Source organism: Bufo bufo, chromosome 3 (genome assembly GCF_905171765.1).
Source record: "Bufo bufo chromosome 3, aBufBuf1.1, whole genome shotgun sequence".
Lineage (NCBI taxonomy): Eukaryota > Metazoa > Chordata > Amphibia > Anura > Bufonidae > Bufo > Bufo bufo.
Window position 1 is genome coordinate 216,510,892 of NC_053391.1, and position 15,605 is coordinate 216,526,496.

Sequence of the window (15,605 nt, forward strand, 5' to 3'; positions counted from 1 at the left end):
TTCGCCGGCCACATAGAAAATTAATGGAGGGCAGCTGAATATGCGCAGTGCATCCCCCTTCACTTTTGGGGCTCAGTTCTCGATATAGGTACAGGTCCCAGTGGTGGGACCGGCACCTATAAGACAATGGGGGCATATCCTAGCGATATGCCCCCATTGTCTGTCATGAAACAACCACTTTAATCTTTAGAGTTCTTGACACCACTATGAATGTCACAAACACACCTCTCAGATTGACATTAGGGCTAACCAGCTAATGAACAGCCATGAGCGGGACCAAGAGACAGGCTACACATTGACTTTCCTACTGATCATGTCTTTAGAACATTAGATACCATTTACTGTGCAAGTGCCAACACACGGAAGCAGCTAAACAGCAAAATTGCCTATGCATTGAGTCTATGTTGTGCAACATAAAAATACTTCAAAAATAAAAAAAAACATGACCTGAAAAGTTTAATTTTATGCATAAATAACTAGATTATATCACATATAGTTAGTTGGTTATTGCTGGAGATATATCAAATGTAAGGAAGTAGCTCATATAGAGTGGCTGTGCCATCTTTAAAGGGGTTGATCACTTTATGGCTAATGTTGACCAGTGTGTTTGTAAGATAACTATATGACGCTTACTAATATAGCCTTTGTTGAAATTCTGTGCCATTTTCTATATTTCATAGGATATGCCTCTTGTTTGCCAAGCCTATTGTGCTGTCCACAGGGAGGTCCTGTCCATAAGATGGCTGCTGATGGAGGGTCATGTGAGCAGACACATCACTCAGTCTCCTCTATTCAAACACACTGCGCCTGCACTAAACACCCAACAGTGCAAGCGCAGATGGCAGGTGTGGTGTATTTGAACGGAGGAGACACCACATGAAGATGATTTACCTGGTCACATGATACTTCATTAGTTGCCATTTTATGGACAGGACCTCCCTGTTGAGAAGCACAATAAATTGGCAAACAAAAGGCATGTCTTATGAAATATAGAAAATGGCAGAGAATTTCAACAAGGACTATATTAGTAAGTGCCATATAGCCATCTTCCAAATATATTAGTCACAAAAAGTAGCCAACCCCTATAACAGATGACATATCTGACGCATGCACTTTCTAGATAATACTCAAGATATGTACCCTAAACCATACAGCAAATTTAAATTAATACTATGGCTGCAATTTTGCTGTCAATAGGTTTAAATGCACAGATTTTATTTTCAAAACTGGTCCCTTATAGGCTGCTTGATACTTTTTGAAAATTTGTGTTAGAGCCATCACAATACATTTAACTTATATAAGTATCACAATCCTTTCAGGGCGCCTCTGAGAATTGTAGATCTGATACGTATCAACATTTTCAAACTTGTAAAGATTGTTATGGCAGAAGAATACACTACAGAAATTAAGTATAACAATAACAAGAATCAAAAATAAGGAAAATGAAAAACCCTTATTAAGCCCTTTGGGGATGCAACTCTGCAGGCCATAAATCCAACTAGCCTCCTCCTGTAGTAATTTTTCTAGGGCCTAATTTAAAGGGGTTTTCTAGGTCTTCTATATTGATGGCCTACCCTCAGGATTGGTCTACCCACTACGCAGCCTCTTCCTAGGTCAGTGGTGTCACATTCATTGGTCATATGGCCTAGTTGCAGCTCAGTCCCATTCAAGTGAATGGGCCTAAGTTGCAATACCAAGCATGGTCGCTCTATAATGGACAGTGCTGCTCTTGGTAAGCTGCAAGGAGGCACCCACCGATCACATATTGATGACCTATCCTGAGGATTGGTCATCAATACAGAGGACATGGAAAACCCCTTTAACTTGGCAAATAACCTAAAATTGAAGGATGCCAGCATTGTCAGTTGCATGTTAATACAAATGATATGTTTTGAAATTTCATGTCTAAAATGCTGTATAGTTTTGCCAGAATAGACTTTAGAACAATTACATCCAGCAACATAGACCACTCCAGAGGTCTGACAATTAATACATTTTGTCAATGTATTTGTTTTATTATCTAGTGGATTTACAGTATAAAATCCTTTATAGCAGAAATATATGACGAGCAAGTAGGAGTATGTGTAAATCAAACAGGGCATGTTGTTAAATGAGGAGCATCTTTAAACCTAACACTTTTGTTGAGAAATCCTGCACCATTTTTTTACGCCACCCCTTATTCAGGCCTCTTTCACATGGGCATTGCGGGTGAGGGCCGGATGCGATGCAGGTGCGTTCAGGGAAAATCGTGCGTGTAGGCATGCAATTTCAGTCAGTTTTGGCTGTGATTGCGTTCCGTGATTGCCTTTTGCACGCGCATGAGAAAAAACTGAATGTGGTACCCAGACCCGAACCCGGACTTCTTCACTGAAGTTCGGGTTTGGTGTTCTGTAGATTTTATTATTTTCCATTATAACATGGTTATAATGGAAAATAATAGCATTCTTTAATACAGAATGCTAAGTATAACGTTAATTGGGGTTAAAAAAATTAAATAAAAACATAACTTCTCATCCACTTGATCGCGCAGCCAGCATAGTCTTCTTTCTTCTTGGTTCAGGACCTGCTAAAAGACCTTTGATGATGTAATTGCGCTCACCGCGTGGTGGCTTCAGCACAGGTCCTGCTGAAAGAAGATAGAAGATCCTTCTATCTTCATTCAGCAGGACCTGCGCTGACGTCACTGCGCTCACCACGTGATGAGCGCGATTACGTCATCAAAGGTCCTTTTGCAGGTCCTGAAAGAAGAAGAAAGAAGACGATGCCGGCTGCACAATCAAGTGGATGAGGTGAGTAATTTTATTAATTTTTTTTAACTCCTCAAGGCACATTTTACTAAGCATTCTGTATTAAGAATGCCCTTATTTTCCCTTATAACAATGTTATAAAGGAAAATAATACAGTGAATAGACTTAAATGGGGTCCGGGGTTGCTCATCCCTATCATCTCCTAGCAACCATGCGTGAAAATCGCACCGCATCCGCACTTGCTTGCGGATGATTGCGATTTTCATGCAGCCCCATTCATTTCTATGGGGCCTGCGTTGCGTGAAAAACGCAGAATATAGAACATGCTGCAATTTTCAAGCAACGCACAAGTGATGCGTGAAAATCACTGCTCATCTGCACAGCCCCATTGAAGTGAATGGGTACGGATTCAGTGCGGGTGCAATGCGTTCACCTCACGCATTGCACCCGCGCAGAATTGTCGCCCGTGTGAAAGGGGCCTTAATTGAGTGTGACTTTTTATACAACTTTTTTAAAAAAAAGTCAGTGATAAATCTGAAAGGAAAATAATTAACATACTTAAACACTTTTTTATTCACTTTTCACTTCTGACGTGAATGGTGTAAGAATGCAAAAAGTCACAAAATTAACCCCAAAAAGTCACAAAGCCCTATTTTGCGTCTTTCTGAAGCCAGAATTCTGGAGTACAAGACATGGTAAATTCCTTCCATAGTATGTCTGTGAAGGTTCTCATTCATCTAGGTCATGTCTCTTAAGCTGGCCATACACAATATACTTTTGTTGGCCAAACCTGCCGAGGATGGAAGGTTCGGCCAACACACTAATGTGTGTGGGGAGCTCCTGACTCTGGGGGAGACAAGGATTGGGTGAAATTTTCTCCCGATCCTTTTGTTCTTCAGTGAGATAAGCCGCCAGAAGGGTCTGGCAGCAGCTTTCTCCGCTCTCCCCACAGCATTTGAGCATGGGGAAGCCGGGTGGGAGATGGGAGAGATAGCTGTCAGCAGTTATAGAAATCCAATCAACACCTTACCTCTATGACTGAAGCATGAGTCACCAGTATTTAATGTGGCAGAATTCTCATCCAAGCCATTATAATTGAGATTAGCAAAATGTTTTTAAGAAAAAAATACCCTGTTGCTCTGACTTAATACTACTGATATCCCCCCATAGTATACAGTATATATATTGCATGCAGTACAGATGGAATATGTTGAATTTGTATGTTTACCTGCACAGAAAAATGCACACACTTATTCAGTTGACCAAACTCATAGCCACACTCCTTAACCATTATCCCTTTATAAAGTGTTCAATGTTTTACTATGTGGGATGAGGTTTTGCAACAATTGGGTAAAAGAGCATAACTATTTCTTCATTCTAGCAAAGGGACTATGGGAATGTGTGACGCTTGGGTCCCAGTAGCCTCTGTCCCCAACCATCCACTTATTATTTGATTTATGTCTGTTTCACTGCCCTTGCAGTGACCCTGAGGGAGGGCTGTGTGGGAAGTTGGTGTGTGAGATTATAGAGAAGGCTGATGAAGCTGTGGGCTCTGCAGAGCGTCTGGAGCCTGAGTATATGCACAGAGACTGATAAATAGCCACGAGAGACATCAGGCTTAATTAGACTTCCAAACTTGCAGTGGTGCCTACATCTGGAGATACCAGGGCTCATCCTTGCTATATGTAAGTACAGTGCTCTTTCTAGCGGCTAGATACATATATAAAACAAATAAAAATTACTTTCTTCTTCCTTTTTTTTTTTAAGTAAAAAAAACTTTAAAATGTATTTTTTAAATCAATTTTTTTAAAATTCCTAAATAGTATCTTATTAGGAACAGAGTGACCACATTATGTTTTAATAATTTATTTTTTATTGTATAATTAATTCCTATTTTTTATTTTATTATTTCTTATCTAATCAATATGTCATCCATACAGACTATATTTTACATATAGATTCTACAGTACTGTTCATATGTTGATTTATGTCACAATATCAGAAGAGTAGGAATCACTAAGTTTGCATTATAGTACTAAATCTATACAGACCTGTCCTTGCCAATCAGCAAAAAGCTTTGTTTTCAGCAGGAGAGATAAGGAAAGCAAGTTTATGATTTGATGTTACAGTGTAGAAGACTTTTTTTTATTTAAAGGTGTATTAACATATATAATAATCAAGTTACCTACAAATAATGGCTACTGTTATTGGCGACTTGTGTGGGTTAGTCATTTATGTTATTTTTATATCATATATTTGCATATATTTGATAATTTATCCAAAATTCTAACATCATTGTAGGCCGGTAAAGCCTTTAAAATACTGTTGCTTTAGTATACATAATTTGTTGGTATATATATATATATATATATATATATATATATATATATACACAATTTTTTTCCCATTTATTTTTTCCTTGCCACCTTCTCATTGCAGAAGAGATAAAGAAAATTTAAATGGACTAGCTAGGCTTGATTCATATATGCAGTTTTAGTGCATTTTTGAAGGGTCTTTCTTTTGTACTCCTCAGTTTGACCTAAAAAACTGCATAAAAAAATGCATGTGTAAATCCATCCTTAAGTTGTTTATATTTTAGATAGCCTTCATGAGATAACTTTGTTCGACAGCTATTCAACTTACCCCATACCCATCTGCTTTAGCACAAGTGTCAGGAGGTCTCCATACACATTAGATGGTCGACTAAACCCTCCAAAATTGTCAGGTTTGGAGGATATTACTCTAGTGCATCTGACCAGCTTTTGGCTTGCTTCATGAACCAACATGAGTCTTAGTTTTTGTTCTCCACGTTACATGTATTTGAAAGGCTTGGTTGCAACGTCACAGGAATGAAAGAAATTGTGTTCTGTAATAGAGGGATTAGTAAAATGGCATATTTACTGTCAAGGAAGAGCTGCTGCAGCTTGCATGTAACAAATAGTGAGAACATTCAGTTGCTCAAACTTAGGCATTACTTTATGCTACACAATGAATTTATTGCTGCATAAAAGAAACTGTTTAAAGAGAATAGTATATTTTTATTTATAACCATTCATTTTCAAAGCTCTGGTGTTGGAATGCATTCTATGTCATATTGTAAGGTCCAGAGATTTGACATCTGGCATAGGACCATCACTGAAAAAGAAACAGATATTTTCCTTGGTTAATAATTTTGCTGAGGAAACCTGTGATTTGTGCATTTTTCATTTCTGTTAAAATTGTATTTTTACTGGTTTATTTTTTCTGTATATCTGGAGAATTTATAGTAAATTGTTTAGAAGCACAATAGAAAATATTTTTTTGCCTTTCTGTAGAACTGGAATAAATATCGAAAATATCGCATTTTGCATCCTTTTTAGCCTTTTCCGTCTGAGATCCATTACTTTAGACGGCAAAATACTAAGTATTTTTTTTTTCCGTCTAACTACTTTCACATCTGCATTTTTGCTGTCTGGTTTTGAGATCTGGCAGGGGATCTCAAAACCACAACAAAATGCTTCTGTACTAATAATACAACCGGCTGCATCAGTTAAGAACGGATCCATTTGTATTATATTGAAAATGAAGAAACCCTGTCCAAAAAAAATGAATCCGGCACCATTGACATATTCTTTTTGGTGCCGGATCCGGCGTGCTTAGTTTCCCATGCCGCACACAAACGCTGCGATTTTGTGTCCAGCATGGGAACACTACAAACTACAACAAAATGCATTCTGGTGTACTCTGTTCCAATTTGTTCAGTTTTCTCCCCATTGACAATGAATGGGGACAAAACTGAAGCGTTGTGCTATGTGACAGCCTTCTGCACAGTCATAGGGAGCAACTTGTCAAACATAGGCAGGAGTGAGTGGGGGAGCCCACCACTAATTAATACTGAGGACTTCTGTCTCACAGTGCCATATAAGCGATGCAAGTAATAAACTGTAAACTCACAGCAAGTACACCACAGCACATAAAACTAACACAGGGCTGAAATCAACATATCTGTCATTAAATATTCTCTTAAAATCCATGAACACTTTCAGTATTTTAAGATGAAGTTTCTTTCCCTTTAGGCACAAGGAAAAACTGTTGATATTTAGAAATATATACTATGGGGCACAATTAGAAAACTTTGTGCCAGCAAAAATGTTGCCGATGTTATCAGAAATGTGTATGGATATATTTGTATTTTGAGTATGTACTATACATGTACAGTATATTGTCACATACTCACTGTAAACCACTTGGTACTTAACAGTCAACATGATCTAAGAGCAAAAAATGCTTAGGAAGATGCAACAATAGCAAGTAATTCAGATTCGATATTTGCTGTTGTGCCAATGGGTACATATAGTACATAGTATACAGGGGCATAGCTATAGGGGAAGCGGCTGCTTGGGGGCCTGAACTCAGAACGGGCCCACCCACGAGGAGGACTAAGATTTTATTGTCAGGGCAACAGTATTATACAATGACATTATATACAGTGACAGTATATACAATGACATTATATACAGAGACACTGTAGGAAGCAGATGGAGCGGCTGCTGGGCGATCTTGACGAGCCACAAAAATTTCCTTTGGGGCCCAGTCATTTCTAGTCACGCCACTGATAGTATACTAGTAATAGAAAGGCGGATCGATGCTATAAAGAAGAATATCAAGCATACTAGTCTATTAGAAACTTTAATTGCTACTTATTGATACGTACACAAATGGACATGTAATAGCAGTAGATTAATTCTTGTTCCAAGTTGTCTGATGACAGGTAGGCTGCAGCTGAGACCCTGGACTATTGTAGAGAATAATTAAAGTGAATATCTGCCCATTAACACATTGTAAAGTCTAACACTTTGCAAAGATTCATTTCTAGTGGTGGAAGCAACGTTTTACTGACACAGCACTTCAAATCCCATGGGGTCCTCCACTTTTTACTATTGATGACCTATCCTCAGGATAGGTCGTCAATATCAGATCAGCGGGGGACTCACTCCTGGAACCCCCACCGATCAGCTCTTTGAAGAGAAAGCAGCACTGCCTTCTCTGCTCTGTTTACTTGCTGGCCGCAGTAAGGGGTGTTTTTGGAGCTGACAGATTCCCTTTAAAGGGAACCTGTCATGTTGAACATGGTATTTGAGCTGAAGGCAGCATGTTATAGAGCAGGAAGAGCTCAGAAGATTGATATATAGTTATTCTCTATTAGAAATTATAATTTAATCATTAATACTTCTGCTTATTCTGGGCTTTAAAGCCAAGGAGGTGGTCCTATCAGTGATTGTCAGCCTTCTCTCTATGACTTTGTATACATAGATAGGACTGCCTCCCTGATCTCAAAGCCCAGAATGAGCAGGAATATAAACGAATGACATACAAGAGATACCAAATCTTTTACCACAAACCATATATCAATCTGCTCAGTTCCTCCTGCTCTAAAACTTGCTGCTGAAACATCATGTTCAACGTGACAGGTTCTCTTTGAAGGGGTGTTCCTATCTGAGACCTTTATGGCATACCAATAGTATATATTATAGATGTCTAATAGATTCATCACTCCAGAGAAGTGGCAGTGCATGAGCTCACCTTCTTCTGGCTGTGACACGCATCAGCAATATCACATCTCCTCAATATGCCCTACACTCAGGGCCGTCTTTAATATTGATTGGACCCTGGGCAAGAATTTCCTTGGGCCCCCTGAAATGCTAAGGTCCATCTGTCTTCATGAGTGATTATCGCAGGGAAGGCAGGTTAGTTTGTATACCCAAGCATTCGATTTTAAGACGCCTGTGGCCACTGCGGGGGCACAGGAAGCAGAAGCACAGCTCCCGCACAGCCCGTCTCCTCTTTTCAAATAGAAGACGGGTGGCCCTTAGCAACGCTCATTTCAGAGAGCGCTGCTAAGGGCCATTTCAGCCACAGTTTTCAACTAAAATTAAACGTTTTGGCTAAATAAACTATATTCTAAAAATGTTACTTACTATGTGGGAGTCGGGAAACGGAGCTGCCTTGGGCCCCCAGGAGCAACTGGGCCCGGGGCAGCTGCCCATTTTGCCCTGCGGCAAAGACGGCCCTGCCTACACTGCCAGGTATTTATATAGTAATGTCAGGACCGGTGAAAGGTCCTCTTTAAAAAAAAAAATGGAAATGCTTGGTCATGCTATTCTTCTGCCTTATTTGCTGACATTTCAAACTATTTAGAAATTGATTGCTATAATGAGAGAGTACAGCATAAGGCCTCATGCACATAAACGCATCCATTTTGCGGTCCGCAAACTGCGGATCCACAAGATAAAGATACCGGCATTGTGCATTTCTAAATTTTGTCATTCCCATCAGTAGAAATGCCTATTCTTGTCTGCAAAACTGATGACATCAGTGCGCTGTTCACATTTTATGCAGACCCATAGAAATAAATGGGTCCACATGTGATCCGCAGAAAATGCTGATCTGACACGAACCAAAATTACGGTCGTGTGCATCAACTACATCAGCACAAAGCTTAACGATTCTCTCAAAAGAAGCAGAATCAGAAACAGTCCACTTCAATACTCCAATTTTCCAGCTATAAAATAAGGACAACTCAATAATCCATATAGGATTCCATCCATGAGACTAACTGTGCTACAAGTACTTCTGGCCACACTGGGCCAGAATTATCATGACACTTACATCTTACTCCACTTTTAAATATGTCCAAAGTCAGATTTATTAATGATCCTTTAATACTGTGATAAATGTGGTTTGACGGTAGCAGTTTATCCTTCAGTAAGCGGCTTTACAAAAGTTGCACGTCTTTACGAAAAAGTCGCATGTTCTATTAAAAAGTTGCGTCAGATGAACATGGTCCTCACTGGAGTGAAATTGCGCAATTTTTTGCGACTTTTTAAATTGTCGCAATAGTAAATCTGTCTAGAGATTCATTTACATAATAAAATACGCCCACTTTCAGAAAACTGGCGATCATAACGCAGAGCCAATAAAAGTCACAAATTTTTGCGCAGTTTTAGCGATTGTGCAAGAATTTGCGACTTTTTCACTCCATTATTTTGACTTAAGCTAATGATAAATCTGTCCCACTGTCTTTATCCATCACTGTTCTTTCAGTAGCCATGGCAAGGACTCACAGACATGGTTCCAGGCCTAAGTTTCTCAGAGGGTCAACACTATTTCTGACAGTATGCTATAGCAAAAGTGCACCAACAACTTTGGTTGCCAATATTTGTGGCGGCTAAGCATTACTAAGTCCGGTGTTGTTCTATAAATACAAATGTTCTGGTTAATATATGTAAGTTGAACCATTTTTTATGACATAACCAAAGACATTTGCAGTAAGTACTTGCCTACTCAGAACACGTATAGGCAATGAGGGAACCATATGTCTTCATATCAATCTAAATGAATTGTTAGATGTGCGCTGAGTAAAACACTCTTGATCCCATCCTGATTGTTGCCTGCATTCTAGAGAAATTCATCTTTTTCTCATATGCAAATTAACTGTTTGGTCCAATGAGGGCATTAACGTTTCCCTGAAGGCCACTCTTCTTATTCCTGGCCGCTCAGCTCCCCCAGCTTTCAGTGAAAGGGCTAGGCATAGTCTCACCTGGACCTGTGGTACTACGCGTGCTCTGTCGCGCCAGAATTCTGGGCAGGCGCAGTACCACTCTGTTGCTTGCCAGGGCTGAAGCCATCTGTCCTGCATATACATGTGTGGTTGTTCACTGAACATCTAAAGTGCACAGTGTAAAGGTATCATGTTTTTGATTTAGATGCTGTACATGCAACTAAATTTTAGTAGAAAAAAATATGAAGAAAAGATTGGGCGGCACTCACCGAAGTGTGAAGTTATTATTCTTTATTCCAATGGTAAAAGCATAACAGGCGTAGGGCGGACCACACCCTGCAGGCAAACACTTGTGGCCCGAGGATGCGCTGCGGCACGAAACGGCCTTTGCCACAAGTGTTTGCCTGCAGTGTGTAGTCCGCTATACGCCTGTTATGTTTTTACCATTGGAATAAAGAATAATCACTTCACACTTCGGTGAGTGCTGCCCGATCTTTTCTTCATATTTGTTTGTATCCAGAGGACTATGTGGGCAGAGCACCGCCACCAGTGAGGTGTTGTTGAAGTCCGGTCACGGCTGATCCTAGGTGTCTGTTTGTGGAGGAGGCTGCGCAGTGCCACCCAGTCTGCGCTCTTTTTCATACATAAATTTTAGTAGATTAGGTTTTCCAGCCATCTAGACCTCAACAACATAATATTTACCTGGGGTCCTGTAATGCGGACATTTGTGATGCCAGCGCTACCAGAATATTCCTTAAAATGACAATAGAGACTGACACCATAATACTTTAGGCAAGTAATAAGAGATTGGAAGCTTTTAGTCAAAGACTGACCTTTTAACAATGAAACAAGCAATTATAGAAAGCTCAATTATTGACTATTGGCTGAACAGATATAGCCATTTTGTGGACTTAAAGGGAATCTGTCAGCAGATTTGTACCTATGACCTATTGCATCAGCAACTGAAGGCATCTATGTTAGTCCCATGTTCATATGTGCCCGCACTGCTGAGAAAAATGATTCCTTAATATATGCAAATGAGCAAGAGGGGTGTTGCCATTACACCTAGATGCTCCATTTTCTCTGTAACTGCCGCTCCCTCTGCACTTTGATTGCCAGGGCTAGGTGTGATTACATTTTCACTGCCTGGTCTTGTCAAAGTGCAGAGGTCGTGGGAGTTGCAGAGAAAGCGGAACCTCTAGGTGTAATGGCAACTCCCCTGTTGCTCCTAGAGGCTCATTTGCATATATTAAAACATCATTTTTCTCAGCAATGCGGGTACTGCTTTTTAAAATCATATTGTATAATAATACTAAATATGTTATTCCAGCAGGTTCTCTAATCTTACCTGTGATTGTCATATAATTTAGCATAAAAACTGGCATGTTTAGGCCATGTTAAATGGCGGTTAAATTATTTTGCTTTATAGGTCATTGTGTATGAAATTACTGCATATGATAAATGCCAATAGTCTAAGTATATATGTAAACAGTTTTGCTTTGGCTTATTCTTGTCATGTTTAAATGATTTTGATAGTATTGCTTTACTTCACTTATAAACAAGCCGCTTAAGATGATGGAAGAATGTTTATTGTAATTACCAAACTGTCATTATTAAGATGTATTGTTCAATATCTTAAAATATGTTAATACAGGAAAATGAGTCTAATCTGATTCTAAATAGAAGAGTGCCATAATGAATTGTACATGATTTATTGGGAATAAGCTTTCTAACCTGTAGAGGACCAACGCCGAACATGTACAGCGCTGTGATCGGGCGGGTGCAGGAGATGCACCCGCCCCATCCGTGGCAGGGGTCCGGCAGTCACTGAAAGCTGGACCCCTGCTGCATGCGCCGTCATCGGTGAAATCATGGGCAGCATGGTGACTCAGTGGTTAGCACTGGTGCCTTGCAGCACTTGGGGTCCTAGGTTCGAATCCAACCAAGGACAACATCTGCATGGAGTTTGTATGTTCTCCACGTGTTTGCGTGGGTTTCCTCCGGGTGCTCTGGTTTCCTCCCACACTCCAAAGACATACTGATAGGGACCTTAGATTGTTAGATTGGGGACAGTTGGATGGTAATGTCTGTAAAGCGCTGCGGAATATAGTAGTGCTATATAAGTGCATAAAAAAAAACCTGAAAAAAACTATGGCTCTTGGACTATGGAGACACTAAAACATCATTTTTTTGGTTTAAAAAATGATATTGTGTAAAACTTACATAAATAAAAAAAAGTAGACATTAGGTTTCGCCGCGTCCGTAAGAACCTGCTATATAAAAATATCACATGACCTAACCCCTCAGGTGCACACTGTCAAGAAAAGAAAATAAAAACGGTGTCAAAAAAGCAATTTTTTGTCACCTTACATCACAAAAAGTGTAATAGCAAGCGATCAAAAAGTCATATGCACCCCAACATAGTGCCAATCAAACCATCATCTCATCCCGCAAAAATGATACCCTACCTAAGACAAACTGAAAAAACTATGGTTCTCAAACTATGGAGACACTAAAACATCATTTTTTTTTGTTTAAAAAATGATATCATTGTGTAAAACTTACATAAATAAAAAAAAGTTGATATATTAGGTATCGCCACGTCTGTAATAACCTGCTCTATAAAAATATCACATGTTCTAACCCCTCAGATGAACACCGTAAAAAAAAAGTCAAAAAAGCCATTATTGTAACCTTACACCACAAAAAGTGTAATAGCAAGCGATCAAAAAGTCATATACACCCTAAAATAGTACCAATCAAACCGTCATCTCATCCCGACAAAAATTAGCCCCTACACAAGACAGTAACCCAAAAAAATAAATACGGCTTTCAGACTATGGAAACACAAAAAAAAAAATAAAAAAAAAAATAATGCTTTATTATGTCGCATCCGTAACAACCTGCTCTATAAAAATACCACATGATATAACCTGTCAGATTACCTTTGTAAATAGCAAAAAAAAAAAACATTTTTTGTTACCTTGCCTCACAAAAAGTGTAATATAGAGCAACCAAAAATCCTATGTACCCTAAAATAGTACCAACAAAACTGCCAACTCATCCCATAGTTTCCAAAATGAGGTCACTTTTTTGGAGTTTCTACTCTAGGGGTGCATCAGGGGGGCTTCAAATGTGACATGGCAGCTTAAAATTATCCCAGTGAAATCTGCCTTCCAAAAACTATATGGCATTCCTTTCCTTCTGCGCAAAACCGTGTGCCCGTACAGCTTTTAAACTATTAACGTCCCCAAAAAATAAAATGTAATTACCAAATTGATCCAAACATGAAGTAGACATATGGGGAATGTAAAGTAATAACCATTTTTGGAGGTGTTACTATCTATTATAAAAGTAGAGAAATTGAAATTTGGAAATTTGCTATTGTTGAAATTTGGTTGTTAACTGAGTCACAATTATAGACAAACACAATCTAATGAAGTAATTTCACACAAGCAGTTGTACAATTCATGTCTTTATTTGGGCACATTTATAAATATCTACAATGCAGGGAGAAAAAAAGTTAGTGATCCTCTGTTTTAATCACTTCAAGAACTACCGTATTTTTCGTCCTATAAGGCTACTTTCACACCAGCGCTTTCCCTTTCCACTATTGAGATCCGTCAAAGGAAAACACTGAACTAAAAGGTAGCCAATAACGCCAAAACTGAACTAAAGGGAACGGAGTGCACCAGCCATGACGCACACAAAAGCCCTACAAGCAGCGTTTTTGAGTCAGTCCTGGGAAGCGGAACAAGACGGATCCGTCATGACTCGCAATGTAAGTCAATGGAGATGGATCAGTTTTCTCTGACAAAAAAGAAAACATATCTGTCCCTCATTGACTTGCAATGGTTTTAGAGACGTATCCATCATGGCTATGTTAAAGATAATACAACCGGATCCATTCAACAGATGCAAACGGTTGTATTATGACGGAAGCGTTTTTGCTGATCCATGATCGATCCAGCAAAAACGCAGATGTGAAAGTAGCCTAAGACACACTCCCCCCTCCCAAAGTGGGGGGAAAATGTCAGTGCACCTTATGGGATTAATACTAATGAGAGTGTTCATTATAGAATCGTTCATTAGTACAGGAGGAACGGGGAGCGGTGAATACAGCACTCCCTGTGAGAGCTCTGTACTCAACGTTTCCTGGTCTTCTCCTGCAGCGCTCAAGATGCTTTGCTGTGATCTGTGCTCAAAGTAAGGACGTTGGCGCGCTCTTTGACTTCACGCTATGCAATGTCGGGTTACAGCACAGTGAGGCAGGAAGAGCATTGGATCTTAGGAGCAGTGGTGTCCAGAGTAGGAGAGGTAAGTTGAGTTATATATTTTTTGCCTGCTCTGATATCACGTCTGACATGGCAGGTAACAGACATGCAGCGCATGCCACCACTGGCTGCCCTGACATCCCTACACGGGCTGCTTACCTGTACGCCAATTACATGCCTTGTCCCTGGCTTACCTAGAAATAAGCCCTAGGTAGTGAGTAGGGCGGTGGGAGCACCAGTCCTCACCACTGACACCTTGGGTAACAACACAGAAAGGACAAGCAACACAAACAATCCCAGAAGGGAGACAGCAAACAGGAGAGAACCATAGATCCGACAGCACCAGTACCAACAGCTCCACAGCAACTCAAACTCCAACAGAGGTCAGAATAGAAGATCTGGAAAGAAGGTCTATATCTGGCAACAATGGAAGCAGAAAGGGAGAATATATAGTAGCTGGGAGGGGCTGACAGAGAACAGTTGAAAGGAAAAGCTACAGATTCCTAAATGGGACAAAAAGGATCGCAAACCTAAGCAGGAAAACCTGGACCAGAATTCATTCCCACCACTAGGTCATGGAGTGATCTCTTGAAACAGAGCGAGTAGCCACCCGCTGCGACCTTCTGACCCCAGGCACAACAGGCTAAGCGATAGGTCGTGACACCCTCATGACATCTGAGCACAGCAGAAGTGTGTTGATTTATTTATTTTTTGTCTGCTCTGATTAACATGGGGGTCTGATCTGAGGTTCGAATGGGGGGGTCTTATTCACATTGGGGCTCTGATCTAAAGTCTAATTGAGGGTCATTAACATTGGGTCTGATCTGAGGTCTGAATGGGGGTCTTTTTCACATTGGGGGTCTGATCAGAATTGGGGGTTTGATTGGAGATCTAAGCTGAAGCCTGATTAACATTGGGGGTCTGATTTGTGGTCTGACCTGAGGGCTAATGAAAATTATTTTTGACTTATTTTCCTCCTTATGGGCAGGTGCATCTTACAAAGCATAAAATATGGTAACTGGCAAAAGGTGCTTCAATTACAAA

The 15,605-nt window shown here is 39.9% G+C and overlaps 1 protein-coding gene across 3 annotated transcripts in view; it reads left to right on the forward strand.

The window, feature by feature from the left end:
* Positions 1–4,217: 4,217 nt before the first annotated feature.
* LOC120994998 (bile acid receptor-like) overlaps positions 4,218–15,605 on the forward strand; it is a 200,763-nt gene continuing 189,375 nt past the window's right edge. The window contains exons 1-2 of one of the 3 annotated variants that reach the window (XM_040423940.1): positions 4,223–4,432; positions 6,803–6,923. Coding sequence is in view for 1 of the 3 variants with exons in the window: in XM_040423939.1 (XP_040279873.1) it covers positions 4,431–4,432 (2 nt within the window). In the remaining 2 variants the exon portion in view is untranslated. Of the gene's footprint in view, positions 4,433–6,802; positions 6,924–15,605 lie in introns of all 3 variants that reach the window. The other 2 variants (XM_040423939.1, XM_040423941.1) reach the window with 2 other exon arrangements.